The sequence below is a fragment of the Cynocephalus volans genome, chromosome 10 (assembly GCF_027409185.1).
Source record: "Cynocephalus volans isolate mCynVol1 chromosome 10, mCynVol1.pri, whole genome shotgun sequence".
In the NCBI taxonomy this organism is placed as follows: Eukaryota; Metazoa; Chordata; class Mammalia; order Dermoptera; family Cynocephalidae; genus Cynocephalus; species Cynocephalus volans.
In genome coordinates, this window is record NC_084469.1 from 87,934,484 (window position 1) to 87,957,559 (window position 23,076).

The following is a 23,076-nucleotide window of genomic DNA, read 5'->3' on the forward strand; positions in this document are numbered from 1 at the left end:
CCAGGAAACATAATTTCTGTAGATGTGATAAGGAAAACTTGATCAAGAGCCACCTGTCTCCTGCCCTCAAAAATACTAGACCCTATTGGTTTTATGGAGGAATTTTATCAAACCCTTTAAGAATCAAAATACTGCAGTATTATTTGGGTCATTCTAGAACTTAGGAGAGGAAGAAAATTTCCAAAATATTTTAATAAAGCAAGCATAGTACTGGTACCCAACCTACAGTTGATTCTCCTTATTTACAGTGATTATCTTCTATACCGTGGTTGAAAACAGTGAATATTGAACCATTGCTCCTAGGGGAAATACGTACATGTACATATATACACATAGATCACACATAGATTATAATCTTAAATCCTAAAAACTCATTCTGATAGATTCCATTTTCTTTATTTTACAAAAGAGAAAATGAGGTTCTGAAGTGTTAAGTGACTTGCTTAAGGCTGCCCCATTAGTCTGTCAGAATTGGAATTCAAACCTAATCCTGCTGGCCCCAGAGCTGGAACTGCTTGCTCTGTGCTGCACTGACTGCTACTGTCTTCATCCTCTGGTCATCTCTGTGTGAGAGCTGAGACAAGAGGGAACCACACATTGCACAACTTGAATTTTCTCCACTCATATCTTGCAAATGACTGCAAAAGCACTACAAGTACTGATTTTGTAATTACAAATAAATTTTAGTGAGTAGGTGAAATTACAGATAAGGAATCCATGAATAATGATGATGCACTGTATGTGATCCAGATAGTATTAAACAGTGAAACTCAGAAACTAATCGTACTTATGTATATTGAAGCAAAAATCCTAATACTAGGAAAGAATACAGTAGCATATTAAAAGTATGGCACACCATGAACAAGTCATTTTTATACTAGGAATATAAAGGAAATTGTTGGGAAATCTATTAATATGGTTCTCCACCATATTGGTACTGCAAAAGATGCAAAAAACATATTTGAAAAAATTCAATATCATTTTTTGTATAACATATATAACTCAAAATATGAATAGACCAGATGAGTCTACAACATAAATAAAATAAGGCACACACAAAAAATATATGGTCATCTCAAATGACACAGAAAAAGCATTTGACAAAATTCAACATCCTTTCATGTGGATGTGTAAAAACATAAAAACACTTAGCCACTTAGGAATAGAAAGGAATTTCAACCTCATAAAGGGCATCTGCCAAAACTCACTGCTAACATCCTACTTAATGGTGAAAGACAAAGCTTTCTCCCTAAGATCAGGAACAAGACAAAAAAGTCTGCCTGTATTCAACATTTTGCTAGAGATTCTAGTCAGGGAACTTAGGCAAGAAAAGAAAAGTCATCCGAATTGGAAAGGAAGTAAAACTGTCTTTATTTGTAGATGATGTGATCTTGTGCAGATAATCCACTAACAAAAAATCAGAACTAATAGATTAATTCATCAAGATTGCAGGATACAAGATTAGTAGACAGTTTTATTTCTGTTTAGTAACGAGCAAACAAAATGAAATTAAGAGAACAATTCCATTAACAATAGCAACAAAAAGATAAATTACTTAGGAATAAATTTAACAAAAGAAATGTAAACTTACACCATGTTCATGAAATGTAAGACAATATTGTTAAGATTGCATTACTCCTCAAGTTGATCTGCAGATCCAATGTGGTTCCTCTCAGAATCTCAGGTGGATTTTCACAGAAATTGAGGAGCCAATCATAAAATTTATATGGAAACTTGGGGGACCCAGAATAGCTAAAACAACTTTGAAAAAGAAGAACGAATTTGCAAGACACGAACTTCCTGATTTCAAAACTTATCACAAAGCTACAGTACTTAAGACAGAGCGGTATTGGCATGAGGATAAACATGTAAATCAATGGAAATAGAATTGAGAGTCTGGAAATAAACCCTTACATTTATAGTCAATTGATTTTCAACAGTGTGCCAAGACAATTAAATGGAGAAAGCATAGTCTTTTCAACAAATGGCCTGGGAACAACTAGATATTCACATGCAAAAGAATGAAGTTGGACCTCTTCCTCACAGTATACACAAAAATTAACTCAGAATGGATCGTAGACCTAAATGTCTAAAACTGTAAAACTTTTGGAAACAAACATGAATAAATCTTCATGGCCTAGGAGTAGTCCGAGACTTCTTAGGTACAACACAAAAAGGACAAGTGACTAAAGAAAAAATTAGATAAATTGGTCTTCTCAAAATTAGAAATTTTATGCTTTAAAAGTACACCATCAAGAAAGTGAAAAGACAACACTTAGAATGGGAAAAATATTTTACAACTCATCTATCTGATAAGGGACTTGTACCTAGAATATATAAATAACTAATAGTACAACTCAATAATAAAAAGGCAACTTAATTTTTTAATTGGGCAAAGGACTTGAATAGACATTTCTCCAGAGACATTACACAAATGGCCAAAAGCACAGGAAAAGATGCTCACCATCATTAGCTATCAGGGAAATGCAAATCAAAATTACATGAGATAACTACTTCACACCCTCTAGTAGAGCTATAATTTTAAAAAGTCAGATAATAACAGGTGTTGACAACGATATGGAGAAATTGGAACCCTTGTACACTACTTGTAAGAATTTAAAATGATGCAACTGTTTTGGAAAACAGCATAACAGTTTTTAGCAGTTAAACATAGAGTTACCATATAATCTTAGCTGTTTTCCTACTCAATATATGAGGGTACTCCAGAAAAGTTCATGAAAGATTCATATTATTTTTTAATTCTATTTTTCCATGACATTTTTGAAGTACCCTCATATACTGGAGAAAAATGAAAATGTCCACAGAAAAGCTTGTACACAAATGTTCATAGCATTTTTCATAATAGCCAAAAAGTAGAAACAACCCAAATGTCTATCAGTTGATAAATGAATAGAATGTGATATAGCTGTGCAATGATATATGATTCTGCATTTTTGAAATTATTTACCAATATTTGCTACAACATAAATTAACTTCAAAAACTTTATGCTAAAGAAAAAAAGCCAGGCACAAAGGACTACGTATTGTATGATTCCATTTACATTAAATGTCCAGAATAGGCCAATCTGAAGAGACATACAATAGATTAGTGGCTGCCTAGGGCTGGAGGGAATGAGGATTTGCAGAGTGACGGTTCAGTGGTGCATGGTTTTTTTTGGGGGGGGGGTAATAAAAATGTTCAAAAATTGATTGTATTGATACATGCATGACTGTGAATATAGTAAAAGCCATTGAATGCTACACTTTAAATGGGTGAATTGTATGGAATGCAAATTCTGTCTCAAACTGTTAAAAAAAAAAAAAATAATAGATGCATTTATTTTTAAATATAGCTTGCATCTCAGACCGCATGCATCTTACCCAGTAGGGAATCACAGCTATTCAGTGGAACTTTCTGTGATGACAAAAAGTTCTTTGTCTGTGCTGTGCTGTCTAGAACTATAGTCACTAGCCAAATGTGCTCAGGAACTGAGGAACTGAATTTTTTATTTTAAGTGGATTTATATAGGCACATGTAGCTAGAGGTTAATGAATTAGACAGCACAACACTAGAAGCATATCCCTAAGCCAGAACTTTTCATTAATACTAGTATTATCTATTTAGCATTGCTTTGGAGGCACCAGCAATACAATAATAAAAATAAGTAAAAAGTATAAAAATCTGGAAAGGAGGAGGTAAAATTATTATTTTCAGATGACGTGATTCTCCACCTGGAAACTCCAAGGGGATAATCTGAAAAAATATTACAAGCAATAAGAAAATTCAGATAGTAGCAGGATACAAAATTAAATATACAGAAACTGAAATTTTTATTTTAAAATTTGTCAAGTTGAAATTAATAGAGGAGGAAGAACTCAAATGTCCCCTCTCAGTGCTGCCTGGTAGTTCTATTACACTTCCTTTATCCATGTACTCCACAGCTTTCCTGAACTATTATTGTAACCTTTTCTTCCCTCAAATCTTCACCAGGACTTCCCCAGTCCTCACCCTCAGCTGATGATGTTGCTTCCTGTTTCACTGAGAAAGTAGAAGCAACTGAAGAGACCTTCTGCCTGCTTTTACCTTGTATCTGCCTGGATCTATGCCCATATACACTGACTTTTCTTTTTCTCCCTTGTGTATGATATCCTATCCCCTGTCTTCCACTGAAGCACATTGCTCTAGCAGTTGATTCTGTATTTTGCTCTTTCTCCCATCCTAGGGGGCAAAGCCTATTGTGACCCCACTTTCTCATTTGCTGGTTCGTTTTTTCTCTCAGCTTAATACCAAAACTCCCCCCAAAATTGGTCAACCTTGTAGTCCTTATTCCTCCCTTACGATTTTTCTCTCTCTCAGACCCACTCCAATCAGGCCTTTACCCATGACACTGCTCTACAAATGTTCTTGTTAAAGTCACAGACGATCTCCAAGATGCTAAATTTAGTGGTCATTTCTCGGTCCGCATTTTACTTGGTCTATTAGCATTTTTTTTTCTTTTTGGCTTGGAGTATACATTCTCCTGGATTTACCCCTGCCTCTCCAGCTGATCCTTTGGCTCCTTTACAGGGTGCTTCTCAGCCTCACAAACTCTTACTGACAGAGAACCCCAGAACTCAGACCTTGTATTTTTCTGTCCACCCTTATTTCTAGGAACAATCTTTTCTGTAGCTTTAAATACCATCTATATGCTGATGACTCCCAAATGTATATACCCTGCTCAGACCTCTCCCGTGAACTCCAGATTTTTATATCCAACACCTACTTGGCCATCTTCATTTGGATGTCCTATAGGCATTTCAGACTTAAGTCCAAAATCAAATGCTTGACCTTCCCAGCCCACAGGTGCTTCTTAAATCTTCACTGTCTTTGTAAATTGCAACTTTTTCCTTCAGTGGCTCAGATCACAAACGTTGAAGAATCATAGTTCTCTCAAACCCCGCATTGAATCCCTCCGCAAATCCTATCAGCTTTATTTTTACAGTATCTAGAATCTGATCATCTCTCACAACCTCCACCTTTATCTCCACCTGGCTTACTGCAAGTAGCCCCCTTACTGGTTTCCCTGCTTTGCCCTTGCTGTGTTCTGAACACAGCAGCCAGTATGATCTTTTAAAATGTAGATCAGCTTATATTTCTGTTCAAAACAGAAATTCAAATTTAGCATGGCAAAACCAAACTCCCAACTTCCTCTATACACACACACAAACACAGCTTCTAGTTCTAGAGTACAAGACTAGATCTGACCCCATGTTACCTCTCTGACTCTTCTGCCACTCTCAGACCTTATTAACTGCCCTTTTTTCCACCACTCAGGCTACACTGCTTTCCTCACCGTTCAGTGTGCATGTGGGTTGCTCTGTCTGGCAGGCTCTTCCCTCAGGTAACCACATAGCTCATGGGATCAATTTTTTGTTCAGTAGCCACTTGAATGAAGCCTTCCCTGCCCACCTTTAAAATCACAACACCCCCCCCCAACACACTCTACCCTCTCTGCCCCCTTCTCTGCTTGACTTTCCATAGCACTTTCAACTATCTTAACATTGTACGTGTTTTGCTTGTTTGTTCTCTTCTCCCTCTACTCTAGATGGTAAATTTCATGAAGGCAGAGATTTTTGCCTGTTTTGTTCCCTGCTGAATTTCCCAGCAGAGGAATGCTTGTCACTTGTTAGTTATCTGTTGAATGAATGAATGAGGAAGATAAATTGGAGGAAGAAGATACCACGTAGAAGCACAGAATCTAGTGGAGAAGCTAATTTAATAGTTTAGGCAAAAGGCTATATTTGTTCCTTCTATTAGATACTTCTGTTTCCTTGAATAGTCATCTTTTGTTTACAAAGCATTGTTCTTTTTCATTGAATCATAAACTACTTGGGGTCAAGAACTAAATTCTTACACCTTTTTGTTTCCCGAGCAAATACATGTTCAATGATAAGGAGGGATAATTCTCATTTGGCTAAAATCACTCAGTTCACTCATTTTTAGTCTTTCTGTGCTAACATTTTACACTTGTTACTCTCATATTTATTTGATACCACAGAATTTGCATGTCCTTTCATTGAATACTCCTGCAAAGCAAAGAGTCTTTAGAATGAATATTATTAATTCACACAGTAGTAATTACAGTAATTCTTAGACTGCTGCTGATCAGTTCATTGCAGGCCCATTGGAAGTACTGTCACTTTAGCAGTAGTCTAGCCTACTCACAAACACTGCTTGGCAGCTCTCACGTGTCACAGCTTTAATAACTCTAGGGCAAGAATCATTCCATTCTAACAGATGGACATGAATTTAACCAGACAATAAACCATGTATGTGCCATAAATATGTTTGCTGAGGGCATGATTCCCAGTACAGAACTTTAAGAACAGCTGTCTTATCATGAGCTACTGTTTCTTGGTGAGATGATTTGTTAACCTAATTCTGAAACATTACATTCAGAAAGTTAATCTTTCAGTGGTTTCTCCACTACCAACGGACAATTTGGGAGACAATTTGTATAAACAAAAATTACTTACATGAAATTTTTAAAAACTAATTTGATATGTTTCCTTTCCAAATTTGGTGTCATTTGTCTAAAAGGGCTTGTTAGCCTTTTGTGCATTGTTAGCATTTGCCTTAATTCCAAGAGGGGAGGATGCAAATCATTAATTATGAACAGTCTTTTTTTCCTAATGCTTTTTCCTTTTAGTACTTGTGTTAAATTACTATATAAACTACTACTTAAATGGTTTTAACTATACAGTTCTTTAAAAATACAATCTTTTGGCTTTCCAGTTCTTTTTGTCATTATCTTCAGAGACAATGTTTTTATTCTCTCAGCAAACATTGCTTTCCCTGAGGAACCTATGCAAATTAAAATATGAAGTATTTGTTCGTTTTCCATTCTTTAGAGGGTAACTTTATTCGTGTACATTTTCATTGGCAAGATACACCAGACAAAGTATAAATTGCTGTAAAACTGGAAAAGTGTTTGAATGAGTAAAGCAGATGTTCTCTTAGCATGAAGCAGATGTAAAACTTGCAAGTGTCTGTCTAATAAAGTATAGCATTTGGTTCTATACAGCTGGTGCCAAGATTACCAATTAATCATATTTGAATGCATTTTTACTAATTAGTCCCCCTCTGTTCTTTATATATTCTGGGTATATTAAAGAGGGGTGAGGCACAAACGCTTTCTACTTTTAGTTCTTTGAGCAATGTTTTTTTCTTTTTCCCAATTTTTATAATCCCGGTCTTTTATTCATAGAACCATATAGAAATGAAGCCCGTACATGTGGATAATCGACCTGGCTCTCCAGCCTGATCTGGGGATGTAGGTTTGATGTTAGGATATTCCATTGAAGGCAACAGTTAGTACTTTGAACACTTTAAGGCAGCTATAGAAAAGAAAAGGAATGTAATTAAACTTTTTTTTTTAAATACTTGCATGGACAAAAGCTAGTATTTGCTCAGTTAATATCAATTCATAGCCTCTGTGGTTATTTTACCAAGTAGGAGTTTGAACATGCTAGAAATGGGTGATACCAGTTTGGCTTTATGTCATCAAAAGCAATAGAGCAGTTTTTCTCAAAGACTAAAGATGAATGTGTTAACATAGCTACTAAGAAGTGTTGCTCTGAAAGGAGCAACACAAATCAGCAGCAATTGTGAAAGTTTTAAAAGCTATATCATTCAGTATTGTCCTTTTTATAAAGCAAGTGTACAAATGAAATTAAATTTCACAACCTTATGGGCCTTTTTTTAATGCTTGATTTCCTCAGGGTAAATTTATTTTCTGTGAAAGGAAGTTCATAAGATGGTTTGTTACCCCACCTCCTGTTTTTCTAAAGGAGTTATTTAACTATAATGAAACATAATAGTTTGTTTTTTGGAGTCAGTAATTGTATATTTACATTCTTAGTTAATTAAGAGAGTGTTTCTTCAATACTTTATTTATGAATTGGTTTATAATGCATTTTTTAAAGGATAGGAGAAATAGTTAAAGAAATATTTAAAGGGCAAGAGAAATACATTAAATAGTTTCCAAGTCTGAAGATAAATAGCATGAGTGGTTCTTTTAGTGAAATGTTTATTACCATTTGAAAAATAGTGGGAGGTAGGAAAAAACAAAGATGTGCTAAAAAAAAAAAAAGAAAAGGTCATCAGCTAGAAAGTGAGATGTTCAATGTTTATTATTTTCCCCCATTAAAGTTGGGTTTGTGGAATATGGATCTGCTGCAGTATGAAAAAGCGTAGAAGGAATTACGTTTTAGACAGTGTGTTGCAGATTCAGGGATCTGGTGTTTTTGAATACTGGGATAAAAGAAGGTATAATGACATAGATTATAACTTTTTGTTCATTTATACTTTTACATATATATGAACTGTATGATCTAAGAGTATTAATAGGATTATTTCAGAAAGCCTTCCCTATCTTCATTGCCCATTGCCTCCATATGTTATGTTAATGATTTAAATTTTAAATGTAATAAAAGCATCTTATGACCAAATTGACTACTAGCTGTTATTTTAGATTTTCAATTCATCTAAGATTGAATACTTATCTAAAAGCAGTTTATAAATTTCACATGTCCATTTACATACGTGAACAGCTTTCCACCAAGGTTACACTTATCAAAGTAAAATTTATATGTAGAAGGTCTGCCCCATTGGACTAAGAGTACCTTTTAGTCTTAGAATAAAAAGAAAATTATTGATTATATATATTATTGTTAGCTTTTAGGCAGTTGTCTAATGCAATTATAGTTCTTTTCATTGGGGAGATTTTTTAATACTTTCCCTGTTTTGTGTCTCAGTAATATCACATGGGAATGTTGGTGTGTTTTGGGTTTTTTTTAATTTTTAAAAATTTAAACATTGACAAAAGTAGAATGGTATGGACAAACACAGATATCTGTCACTCAGCTTCAACAATTATCAGCCTTCTGTTATTTTTGTTTGCCAAGATTTCTTGAGACTATGTTTTCAGAGATTTTTTTCTTTTAAGTTGTAGTTCCGTATCCTGTTTCTGCAGTGACATTACATATTTAAATAAAACTAGGTCATGTAAACCCAGTAGATCTAACTTTGTTTCAGGAAGTGGAGCGAGAAATCTCATTTAGAACAGAATGTGGACTGTATTACTCCTACTACAAGCAAATGCTGCAGGCTCCAACCCTCATGCAAGGTAATTACAACTAATAGTTTCATGTGAGATCTACTGCATTCTTTTCAATATTTTAGACAAAAATACTTTGCACGAAAGGATTTTAAGTTCTTTATAAAATGGGTAGTTTTTCTTTGAACTTGTGTAGTTTTTTCTTGTTAATATCTAATCATTTTATGAAAATGTTTTGCTCTGGAAAAAGTTCTATAATAATTTATATAACTTTCTTCTCCTTGCCTTCCAGCTCTTCTCTATCACAAAAGTAATCTCTTTGTGATTTCTTGGTTTTGTTGCTGATTTTTCTCATGATCGTTTTTGGAAATGGTCTTTGCAGGTAAAAAGAGTATTGTCTAAAAACAGGAGGCCCTTTGGTAATACAGATGAAACATAGTTGTCCTCGATGCCCTCATTTATTCCTTCATTTGTCCTCACTGATCTTATTTATTACTTTATTTTCCAATTGCCATTTTCCTGCATTTTCACTTTTCCTTAGAGGTTTAGAGCCCACACTCTTTAATTTTACTCCTGATGGAAACCCCAAAAAGGCTTTCTTCTACTTACTATATCTTTGATAAGCTTAACTTGGGTTCTTATGAAAGAGAACTTTACTTGGATTTAGCTGTGATATTTTTGGTGCAAATTCTTCATAGGTGATGTTTTGAACTTCTGATTTTATCATACTAGGAGACATGAAATTTTGGTTATCTTTTGTGCCATAAAAATTAATCAGTTGGTTACTGTGTTGGTAGCCAAACTTATCCATAAAAAGGCTAATTACCTTGTCGCCCATTCACTTAATGGGTTTAGTAGCCGTTGATGATTATTGCCTATGTTTATTATTTTAGTGGGGCTACAAAATAGTGACATTCTAATTCTGTTATTCCTCCTATATTTTTAGTTGGAACTTTGTTATATAGAAAACCTTTTTCTCATCAATTGTTTGGTTACCCTGAGGTACAGTTTATACAAGAAAGGCAGGCTAAGTATTGATTTTTCCTCCATGTGGTTGATCCTCATTATTCATGGATTCTATATTTGCAAAATCATCTACTTGCTAAAATCTATAACCCCAAAATCAATATTTGTGGTCCTTCCACAGTCATTCATGGACATGTCCAGAGTAGTGAAAAATTTTAGTTGGTGACATGCATGTTCCCAGCAGAGACTGAACAAGGTGATGCTCTGCCTTCTTGTTTCAGCACTCATAATACAGCATCCTTTTCGCAGTCTGTGTAGTGCCATGTTTTTTGCATTTTTATGCTGTTATTGATTTTGCCATTTTAAATGGCCCCAAACATAGTGCTAAAGTTCTGTCTAGTGTTTCTAAGGGCAAGAAGACTGTGATGTGCCTTACAGAGAAAACACAGGTGTTAGATAAGCTTCATGCAGGCATGACTTATAGTGTTCTTGGTGGTGAGCTAAATGTTAATGAATTAACATATACATTAAAGAAAGTGTCTTTTAATAAAAACACACATAAAGCAAGGTTATGTGTTGATCAGTTAATGAAAATATATACTAGTAACCATAGGCTTATAGGAACCTAACCCTTTATTTCCTAACTAGTTTAATATTCACTAATTCAGTTTTTACTGAAACTTCATAGAACATAACTACTGTGAAGTATGAGAATTAACTGTGTTTACCAGTTCTCAAAATTGTGAATTCCTTCTCTAGCATCCTCTAAAGCAGTGGTTTTTATTGGGGGGTTGGAGAACAATTGTACCCCTGCAGGACATCTGGAGTGTCTAGAGACATGTTTGGTTGTCACATCTAGGGGGCTGGGGTGCTACTGGAATCTAGTGGGTAAAGGCCAGGGATGCTGGTAAACATCTTATAATGCACAGGACAGTCCCTACAACACAGAATTATACAGCTCAAAATATCAGTAGTGCTTAAGTTGAGAAACTCTGCTCTAAAGGTGCATGATGAGTGTTTTGGTTTTTTTTTTAGTATCACTATGAACTCACTGGTTGATTTGTTTCAATTCATTTGTTAATTAGGATTATCCTTTAGAAAATTTAAAACATATAAAAAGGTAGAGAGCATCCTTTAATGAGTTTCCATGTACTCATCATCCAGCTAAAACAGTTAGCAACTCATGAACAATCTTGTTTCCTCTATACCCCTGCCCTCAACTTGGATTATTTTGGAGTAAATCCAAGACATCATATTGATTCATCTGTAAATAATCACTTTGTTTCAATAGTTAGCATTTTCACTTCCATTTGTCTTACAGATTTTTAATATAGTTTTCGAGATCCAAATAAAGCTTATACATTGCAGTCTTTTGATATGTTTCTTTAACTGTTTCTTTAAATTTATTGTTATCTTTCCATCTTTTTTTTTTTGTAGTTTTTTGTTGAAAACACTGATTTATTTGTCAGATAGAGTTTTTCACTTTCTGAATTTTGCTAGAGCCCCATGGTATCATTTAATGTTCCTCTGTTTCCTGAATTTCCTGTTAATTGGTAGTTAGATCTAGAGGCTTGCTCAGATTTAAGTTCTGTTTCTTTGGTAAGAATACTTCCTGGATGCTATTCTGTAATTCCACATCAGAGGGTACATAATGTCTGGCTATCTCTCTTTGGGCTAAGGCTGATCCATCCATTATTAAGTTTCCAATTAGCCCTTCACCTAATGATTTAGCACCATTGGTGACCATTATGTAAATCCGTTAATTTCACAAGGATGATGAAATGGTGATATTCTAATTTTATCATTCATTCCTTCCTTCATTATTAGATAGAATTCATCTCTAAAGGAAAACATTTTCTCATCACCTATTTGGTAACCCAGTGTGGCTCACAAAGGAAAGGCAGGATAAATACTGTCCTTTCTCTTTATTGTTTTTGGAATTAGTTCCTTTCTAGCATCCCCTTAAGATTTTGCTTTTTTACTACCATCATAAATTTGTGTTTAGCATGTTTGATGTGTTCAATCTTTTTCATTATTCTGCTTACATTCAAATTGTCTGATCTTTGTCTAGTGGGATGTCCATCAGCTTGGCTGCTGTCTTTTTGACCTGACCTTAGTGGTCTTTGTAAACTCCCTTGCCTTTTGGCATGGCACGATGTTTCAGGCCCATTTCCTGTATTTCCTGTCCCTGAGCTAGAATCATCCATTTCTTCAAGGAGCTCTAATTCATTTTAATGGCTATTTACAGACCACAATTTGTGTACTAGGGATGCTTATTGTTACTAGATTGGTTATTATTTTCTTTCCTTTTTAATGAGCAGACCTAGGAAATGTGAATTTTTTTCTTAAGAGAGAATATGAATGCAAGTCATATAATTATTTCCAGTTCCAAGTTAGGATGACAGAGTTTTTACTTTTTTGATTTTATATTTGTATCTCTTTTTTTTCTTAAGATGAAACCTTTGGTTCCTTATGACATTAACATTATCACTTATTTGTTTTATGCACATATATATTACTTTCAGTGTAACAATAATAATATTGTTACTAACAATATGATTACCTGAAAACAGTTCAAGCTGTCTTTACAGTTCTTTTGTCTCCTTAGTATATAACCCACTTGGGATATATAGTCACATTCCTCTGTCTTAAGTCACTTGAAAGAGTTCTCTCTTTGTGACCAAGCCACCAACACCATAGGTTTATTTGTTTTATTTTGCTTTTGGTTTTCAGAGATTGTGTTGTAAAATATTTGGTTTTTTTTTTTTTAACACTTATAATGATAAAGTTTACATGGTGCCAGAGTCAAAACTATAAATCAGGGGAACTCTTCTACACTGTTGGTGGGACTATAAATTAGTACAGCCATTACGGAAAATCAGTATGGAGGTTCCTCAAACAAGTACAGATAGAACTGCCATATGATACAGCAATCCCACTACTGGGCATATATCCAAAGGAATGGAAATCATCATACCTACATTCACATGTTCATTGCAGCTCTATTTACAAGAGCCAAAATATGGAACCAACCTAAATGTCCATGGACGGATGACTGGATAAGGAAAATGTGGTATATATATACAATGGAATACTACTCAGCTATAAAAAAGAATGAAATTCTGCCATTTGCAGCAGCTTGGTTTAGTCTGGAGAAAATTATGTTAAGTGAAATAAGCCAGACAAGGAAAGAGAAATACCGCATGTTCTCACTTATGACTGGGCGCTAAAAAAAAGAAAAAAGTTAACAATTCCTTGAACTTTCAGAATACTAGAAATGGTGATGAGGCGGTGGGGGTGGTTTGCAGAGGGATAGGGTGGGAAAAGGGCACAAAGAAAAATCATGATTTGTAATAATAATATGCTTACAATAAATAGTATTTTTTTAAAAAACTATAAGTCAGGGAGTATTCAGAGAAGTCTACTTCCATCCCTGTTCCCTTCACCCCGTTTTCTCCTTTACTCTTTAGGTAACAATTTTTATTAGTTTTTGGTTTATTCTTCCACTGTTAATTTTTTAATATAAGCAAATACTTTAATGTGTTTGTTTTTACCTGTTTGTTACAGAAAAATTGCTTACTGTATACACTATTCTCTGTTTTGCTTTTTTCACTTAACAAAAACCTTGGGGATTACTCTATAGCAGAATATAAAAATATTTCTTATTCCTTTTTGCAACTGCATAGTGCTTCTTTGTATAGATAACCACAGTTTATACAAATAATCTCCTTTATTAGTCTGCTCAGGCTGCCATAATGAAATACCATACACTAGGTGGCTTAAACAACAGAAATTATTTTTTCAGTGTTCTGGAGGCTGGAAGTGTGAGATTAGGGTACCAGCATGGTCAGGTTCTAGGCAAGGCTCTCTTCTTGGCTTGCAGACAGCCACCTTCTTGCTGGTTCTCACATGGAAGAAAGAGACAAAAGAGCAAGCTCTACAGTGTCTCTTTTTAAAAGGGCACCAATTCCATCAGGAGGGCCCCACCATTCAACATGTGAATTTTAGGGGATGTAAACATTGAGTCCATAACACTCCTGTATTAGTCTCCTAGGTCTGCCCTAACAAAATACCCAAACTGAATGGCTTAAACAACCTATTTTCTCTCTGTTCTGGAGGCTAGAAGAGTCCAAGATTGACCTCATTAGAGTTGGTTTCTAGTGAGGCCTCTCTTTCTGGCTTGTAGATGTTACCTTTCTTGCTGTGTTCTCACATGGCCTTTCCTCTGTGTAGTTGCAAAGACAGAAAGAGAGAGCAGGAGCACAGGCTCTTGTCCATTCCTCTAATAAGGATACCAGTCCTATCAAATTAAGACCCCAGTCTTATGACCTCAGTTAACCTTTATTACCTCTTTATAGGCCCTGTCTCCAAAATACAGTCCCACTGGGGTTTAGGGCTTCAAAATACGAATTTGAAGAGGATACAGTTTCGTCCACAACACCTCGTATTGATGGACATTTGGGTTGTAACTGATCTTCTACTATTAAAAATGGTGCTTCAGGAATGACTTTATGCCTATATCATTTTGTATTTTGCCAGTCTGCCTTTGGGATCAATTCCTAGATATGAGCTTTCCAGGTCAAAGGGTAAATGCATATGTAATTTTGCTGGGTATTACAAAATTCTTCTCCAGACATGGTACCATTTTTGCATTTCCAGCTGCAGTGTATGAGAATCTACTTCCTAATAACCTTGCAAACAGAGCATATTGTCAAACTTCTTGATTTTTATCAAGCTGATAGGTGAGAAATAATATCTCAGGCTGGTTTTTATTTGTACTTCTTTTAGTAGGAGCAAGGTGGAGCATCTTTTCATATGTATAAGGACTGTGTGCATGTTTTCTTCTTTTAACTATCCATTCATACCTTGTGTTAATTAGCTTGGCTACAGTAGCAAGTGGCCTCAATATAGCAATGGATTTCTATAACAACAGATTTATTTCTCAATGTCATTACATGTCTGCTGTAAAGCAGCAGCAGCTCTGCCCCACATGTCCTCTCATTCCAGCCCCTATTTGGAACACATCAGTGTCATGACAGAGGGAAAGAGCAAGAGCTGGTGGAAACATGCATTGTCTCTTAGAGACTCTGCTCAGATTTGGCATGTCACATTCAGTCACATGCCACTGGTCAGAGCAAGTCAAATGGCCAAACCAATCCCACGGAGTAGGAAAGGCCATGTATACTCATGTATACTCTCCCGAAGGAGATGTACCGCAGGTCAAGTGGAAGGAGAACAGGTTGGGAGTAAAATGTAAAATCCTCTTGCCCAAATTTCTATGGAAGAACCTTGTGGGGTTTTTGTTGTTCCATTTACAAAAGTTGTGTAAATGTTTAAATAATGTCCATCTAATATATGGTAAGCTCTTTGAGGGTAGGACTGTTTTTTTTGCTTATCATTATATCTCCAATGGCTACCACAGTCCCTGACACATACCAAAGACTTTATGAATAGTTTTGAATGAATGAATGATTTTAAGTGTAATTATTTTTTTCCTGGTTTTTCAAATATTAATCTTAGGTTTTCATGGCTTAATATATGATAATAAAACTGAGTCTATGCGGACAATTAACCTCCTTCAACGAATGAATATTTACCAAGAGGTCTTTCTCAGTATTTTATATAGAGTTCTACCTATACAGGTACGTTGTGTTCTGTGATCGTGAATTGTTAATATCAGATGAAAGTCAAAATCTGCCATTTGGGTTGAAGGTTTCACATACTGAAGGTTGAAGGTTTCTGATCTTCAACTGATTTGGTAGAAAATCAGTGATATCTTAATTTTCTCCATGTATATTGTGAACTTTGATTTTTATTTATACTTTATAAGATATTGCTTTTTTAATTTAAATTTTATAAGATGTAAGATTTTTATATAGAGATGCTTCCTGGCTTATATTTTAGTGTACGTGTACAGTCTAGATGCTGATAAATATTTTCATTTGGAAACATGTAATTACTCATTTATTTTTGAGATAAAAAATTTATATAATTAGCAAATCACCCTCATTTGAATGAGGTAAAATTGGACAAAGTTAGGTGTAAAACTTATCTAGATTAAAGAATGAAACCAGAACCTTCAGGGACTTCCCTCTTCTCCTCTTAGTAGAGAGAAGAAAGGCTTACTGTGGGAATTAGCAGCAATCTTCTGAATATTATATTTCTATTGTCATATTTTTTAAATAGCAACGAGGAGGGTTAGGGCTTTTCTGACAAATATTTTTTATTATTTCCTTTTGCAGAAATATTTAGAGCCAGTTTATTTTTATATTTACACCTTATTTGGGCTTCAAGCAGTCTATGTCACAGCTCTTTATATAACCAGCTGGCTCCTTAGTGGTACATGGCTATCAGGACTATTAGCAGCTTTCTGGTATGTCACAAATAGGTGAGTTGGAATTAGTATGCCTCTCTCCCTTTCCAAAATGTAAGTAAAAATGAAGTTACTTCATTTCCAGTTCAGAGAAATTTCTTCTGCCACATTTGTTTGGGTGGGAGATTTTCTCTTTGATTTGCCTAGTGGTTTTCTAAATGTTTCTTATTTAGTGAGTTAGAAAGTCCTAGTTACATATATTTTTGGCTGAGGAACAAAACATTGAATTGCAGATCAAGAAAATCATTCATAATAATCCCAGTTCTGTTACCCATTTGCTGTGTGATCAGTATTTCTTCAGCCACATATCTCATCTCTTAAAGAGTTTTAGTAATATCCTCACTAGCAGTCTTCATGGGGTTGTGTGTAGCTCTCAATTAGCAATGCATAAAGCATTGTACAAATGCAAGAAGTTCTTACATCATTTAATTAATATCTATTAATTTATAAACACTGGAGCCCTGTAAACTAACATTTTTAAATAACAAGACTTACTGAATTATTGCCTGATCTACAGTAGCAACACCAATATTCAGTAGGAATCTTGAAACTTGAACATGAGTTCTAAAACAGATATTATTTTGTAATCCTAAGTGAATTACTTTTTCTTATAAATCTGTTGGGTGCTTACCGTATGCCAAGCACTTTGCAAAATGCTTTATATGTATTTATTTAACAATCCTATAGGGAAGGTACTATTGTTATCCCCATTTTAGAGATGAAGAAATTGAGGCTTAAAAGGTTAAGTTTTATGTATGTATACAAGGGGTCTTCAAAAAGTTGATGGAAATGTTAGTATTATCTTTTTAATTTCATTTTTCCATGAACTTTTTGAAATACCCTCATACATATGTGTGTACACACACACACATATATGTATATATCATTTATTGAGTGATGAAAACTTAGCTGTACTTGCCCTCCAGGGGTCCACATTCTACAGAGGCAAGAAGCTAGACTTAAGTATAAAGTACTAAAGAAACAGAGTAAAAGTGAGAGGAGTTTGCATGGTACATTCATGGGTTTAAGAGTCAGGCTAACATGGGCTTCACCATAGTTGTACCACTTAGCTAAATGCATACCCGTGGACAGATCACTTAAATTTTCTCAATGCCAATTTTATGTTATGGGGATGATGATGATAAGGACAGTTATTATTATTGAGAACCAGTGACCAGAAGCTAAGTATACTTGTGCTTAATATATCTATCACTTTAGGAAGTCTTTGAAGAAATTATTATAAACATTATCACTATAACCATTTATGTTTTCTTCTATACAGAATAGATACCACAAGAGTTGAGTTTACCATCCCACTGAGGGAGAACTGGGCGCTGCCATTCTTTGCAATTCAGATAGCAGCAATTACATATTTTCTGAGACCAAACTTACAGCCTCTTTGTGAAGTAAGTTTTTATAAAACTTCATATATTTCTTAATTCCCCAGTTTTATATAAGATGCTTCAAGAAATGTGATGTGCTTAATGTATGTGAATAGTTGTTATTCCATGAGCAATTTTTTAACTCGAGTTAAATTAAGTTTTCTTTTTCTGGGCTTCTTTCTACTTTGTAAAGAAAATGTTTTCATTTTTGATGTTAAAAATGTGCTCTACATAATCTACCCTTAGATAGTTGTAGCAGCAAACCCACTCACAATTTTTGTGAAACTGTCAGAATTTTAAGCCATTGCTCTTGATATGGAGTACATTAGCACGTCCATATAATGTGGGATACTCATACTATATGTGAATATTTATACTCAAAGTGTAACTTTATGATATTTAGAGCCTAAATAACAAATGCAAGGGTTTTTAGAGCAGCAGTTTGTGGTTTTTCTGTTTGTTTATAGAAATCCTGGCTGCTCTTGAGAAAACTTGTCTGCTAGGTTTATTATTACTAGAAACATCTAAATTATACAAAAGTTTTCTTTTTTACAGAGGCTGACACTTCTTGCCATTTTCATATCAACTTTTCTCTTTAGTCTGACATGGCAATTTAATCAATTTATGATGCTGATGCAAGCATTAGTGCTGTTCATACTGGACTCCTTGGACATGCTGCCGGCAGTGAAGGTAAGCTTTGCTTTCTTTTCTCATTTGAGATTTTCTTGTTTAATGTTTTATACCATACAGTAAGGTGATAATATGCAAGTACTTAATGATAAAGCTGAAGCTCCTTCTTAGATTGAATGTAAATATGCTGTGGTCAATTGAAGCTGAGTAATTTATGCACCCAGTTTCAACATCTTAACTTTTATACTGCTTATCTTAAGTTAAAAAAATGGATTTATTTGGGGCATAAATGCCTGGGTGAATTATCATTTATAGAGATGACTTAAAATTTTAAATATAAGATAGTTCTTTCAAAATTTCTTGCTATGTGTTGCCTTTTTTTCAAGGCACTCAGTGCGTAAGTAACAACTTTTCTGTAGCACTTTATAAAATTTTTATAGTAGCATTTAGCCAATATGGGATGAGAATCGCTGTTGACTGGCCAAAGGTCACGTAAGATAATTATAAGAAACCTCATATCTGTCTCCCAGTGTGTGCTTCTGTCATTTAATCGTGTGTTTTCTTTCATGGGCAGAAATATGTATTATGTACATTTTTTAAATTGCTCACAGTTACTATTCTAAAGTATCAGTAACTTAATTATTTTCCAAGTATAATGAAATATTATCTTCAGACCTAAGGCAGCAATGTATCCCAGTATGGAAGAGCTGCACTCATTTATTCCATATCAAAAGAGATGCAGTAAGCTTTGGAAACTGACTGAGTCTGAATAAAGAAACATTAAAGTCAACCAACAAATATACATTTCCTATCTGTTGAGCCACTATAATAAGGTGGGCACTACAGAAAATACCAACATGCATAAGACATTAGCTTGTCCACAGGGAATTCACTATCCAGCTTGGGAAATAAAGATGTAGACAACTAGAACAACTAGAGAAATGATAGATGTCGATTTGTAGTAATAATAAGTGCTAAAAGATTAGAAGAAGAAAAGGGTTTTTTAGACATAAAAGGTTTCACAGAAGTGAGAGGCTAGAGCTGGGCCACAAATAATGAAGTGAGTAGGTAGTATTGAGTAGGTAGTATTTAGGTGGAGTGTGAAGGGGCAGAATAGGAAGGTAAAATACAGTAAGGAAAGCAAGTAGATAAAGTTTGTGTATTATGTATATAAGTATAAATGTAATATTTAGTGTTTCTGCAGGTGTGAAGCAGTGGTTACTCACACACTGCCAGTAAAATATAAATTCCTTATAGTCTTTCTATAGTGTAGTTTCACAGTAGGTATCAAAAGTGTAAAAATGTGTTTGCCCTTTCACCAATACTTCTACCTCTGTACATTTATTCTAAGTAAATAATCAACTATATTCATTTTAAGTTGTAAGGAAAAGCTGGAATTAGACTTAAGTCAATAGTAATAGGGTACAATTAAATAAATTATGGTGTGTCTTTGTAACAGAGTATTTTATAACCATGAGTTCTCCCTGCCCCCTTTTTTATAAAGTGAAATATATAGAGAGAAAATGAGAAAAGGTTTGGGAAAAATATACATTAAAATATTAGTAGTCAGCTGTGTGATTGTTCTGTATATTCTTTTTGTTCTTTAGATCTTTTGAATTTTTCCTGTAATGAACATGGATTTCTTCTTTTAAAATTAGAAAACAGAATAAAAGGTATCATTTTGGCATATACACACAAAATTTTAAAATAATACAGCAAGTATATTTTATATATAGTTCTAAACTTTGTAAAACTTTTGTATTTGTAACTATGTTGATGTTAGAAGTAAAGTATCAGATTTTAAGGAGAAACATTATTGTAATGGAAGGACCCTGAGTTATAAAACCAAGTTGCTACTATCTGCTCTGAAAGTAGCTCTTTAAACTTTGGCAAGTCATTTAACTTCTCTGAGCCTTAGATTCTTTATAAATTAGAATCACTTATCTCTAATTATGTCCTTAAAGAGTTTCTACAAATCAGTGAGAAAAACATCTGCAAATTAATGAAAAGAGGGAACAAAGGACACAAACACTTCTTGAAATAGCATCAAAAAGAATAAAATACTTAGTTATAAGTTTAACAAAGTGCAAACTTGTACTCTGAAAACTACAAAACATTGTTGAAAGTTTTAAAGACCTAAATAAATTGGGAAGAAATCCCATGTTAATGAATTGGAAGACTTACTATTGTTAAGATGGCACTACTCCCCAAATTGATCTACAGATTCAACACAGTTGCTTTCAGAATACCAGATGGATTTTTTGCAGAAATTGACAAGCTGATCCTGAAATTCCTGTGGAAACTCAAGGGACCCACGATAGTCAAAACAATCTTGAAAAAGAACAAAGTTGGAAGACACATTTTCTGATTTAAAAATTTACCAAAAAGCTACAGCAATTAAGGCAGCATGATACTGGCAGAAAAATAGACATAAGTTAACGGAATAAAATTGAAAGACCAGAAATAAACCCTCACCAGAAAGTCAATTGATTTTCAAGGAGGGTGCCAAAATAATTAAATGAAGAAAGAATAGTTTTTTCAAGAAATGGTGCCGGAATAACTGAATATCCACATGCAAAAAAGAATTAAGTTGGACTACCTTCCTCTCACTGTATACATTAATTAACTCAAAGTATTTCAGACCCATTTAGCGTAAAAACTAAAACTACAGAACTTTTTAAGAAAACATAGGAATAACTTTCATGACCTTGGAGTAGTACTTGTCGTCTTAGGTACAATACCAAAAGCACAAGTGACTAAAAAAAAAATAGATTAATTGGACTTCATCAAAATTTAAAACTTTGTTCCTCAAAGTATACCATCAAGAAAGTGAAAAAAACAGCACATAGAATGGGAGAGAATATTTGCAAATCATATATTTGATAAGGGAATTCGAGAATATATAAAGAACTCTTACAACTCTTTCAACAATGAAATATGGGCAAAGGATTTGGATAGATGTTTTTCTAAATATGATATATAAATATTCCAACACATGAAAATATGCTCAACATCATTAGCTATCAAAGAAATGAAATTAAAACCACAGTGAGATACCACTTTATTACCCACTTGGATATCTAAAATAAAAAAAAAAAAAGATAATGACAGATGTTGACAAGGAGTTGTAGAAATTGGAACTCTCATACATTGCTGCTGGGATTATAAAATGGTGTAGTCACTTTGGAAAACAGTTAACATTTCCTCAGATTTTAAACATAGGGTTATCATATGATCCACAATTTCACTCCCACATATATACCCAAGAGAAATGAAACCATATAGCCAACACAAAAATTTGTATGTGAATGTTCATAACAGTGTGATTCATAGCCAGGAAGAGGAAAACACTCAAATGCCCATTAACTGATGAATAACAAATACAAAATGTAGTCCATATAACAAATAGTATTCAACAATAAAAAAGAATGAAGTACTGATAAATGCTATAACATGGATGAAACTCGATAATGTAGTGTTGAATAAAAGAAGCCAGTCACAAAAAACTACATATTGTATTATTCCATTTATATGAAATGTCCAGAATATGCAAACCCCTAGAGACAGTACATTAGTGGTTGCCAGGGGCTGGGGGAGGAGGGGGTGAGATAATAGAGAGTGACGGCTAATAGGTATGGGGTTTCTTCTGAAGTGATGAGAATATCTTAAAATTAGACTGTGGTGATAGGTGTACAACTCTGTGAATATCATGCATTATACCTTTTTTTTTTTTAATAGTCTCTAATGATTCTTTGTATTCTTGTGGTATCAGTTGTAATGTCTCCTTTTTCATTTCTAATTTTTGTTATTTGAGTCTTCTCTTTTTTTGGTTAGCCTAGCTAATGGTGGTCTTTTTTGTTTATCTTGAAAAAACTTTTTGTTTCATTGATCTTTTGTATTTTGGGGGGGTTTCTATTTCATTTACTTCTGATCTGATCTTAATTATTTCTTTCTGTCTACTAACTTTGGGATTGGATTGTTCTTTCTTTCTAGTTCTTTGAGGTGTAGCATTAGGTTGTTTATTTGCAATCTTTCTCTTCTTTTGATGTGTTTATTGCAATAAACCCTCTTAGTACTGTTTTTGCAGTATCCCACAGGTTTTGGTATGTGTCTTTATTTTCATTAGTTTCAAGAAACTTTTTAATTTCCTGTTTAATTTCTTCTTGAACCTATATGTCATTCAGGAACATGTTAATTTCCATGTGTTTGTATAGTTTCCAGTGATTCACTTGTACTGATTTCTAGTTTTAATCTGTAGTGATCTGAAAAGATACTTGAAATAATTTCAGTTTTTAAAAATTTATTGAGGCTTTATTTGTGACCTAACATGTGATCTGTCCTGGAGAATGTTTCATGTGCTGATGAGAAAAATGTATATTCTGTGGTTGTTGGATGAAATGTTCTGTAGATGCTTGCCAAGTCCAATCAGTCTATTGTGGTTTAAATCCTGTGTTTCTGTGTTGTTTTTTTGCCTCGATGATAGGGTGTTAGGTCCACAACTATCATCGTATTTGGATTTATCTCTTTCTAAAGGTCTAATAATGTTTGCTTTATATATAAGGGTTCTCCAATGTTGGGTGCATATATATTTATGATTGTTATGTCTTCTTGCTGGATAGATCCCTTT

At 34.1% G+C, this 23,076-nt stretch overlaps 1 protein-coding gene across 1 annotated transcript in view; it reads left to right on the forward strand.

The window, feature by feature from the left end:
• Positions 1 to 23,076, forward strand: part of DPY19L3 (dpy-19 like C-mannosyltransferase 3) — a 66,871-nt gene that overhangs the window by 13,672 nt on the left and 30,123 nt on the right. The window contains exons 4-8 of the mRNA XM_063112454.1: positions 9,077 to 9,167; positions 15,585 to 15,706; positions 16,307 to 16,452; positions 17,720 to 17,843; positions 18,375 to 18,509. Of these exons, the coding sequence (XP_062968524.1) occupies positions 9,077 to 9,167; positions 15,585 to 15,706; positions 16,307 to 16,452; positions 17,720 to 17,843; positions 18,375 to 18,509 (618 nt within the window). The remainder of the gene's footprint in view (positions 1 to 9,076; positions 9,168 to 15,584; positions 15,707 to 16,306; positions 16,453 to 17,719; positions 17,844 to 18,374; positions 18,510 to 23,076) is intronic.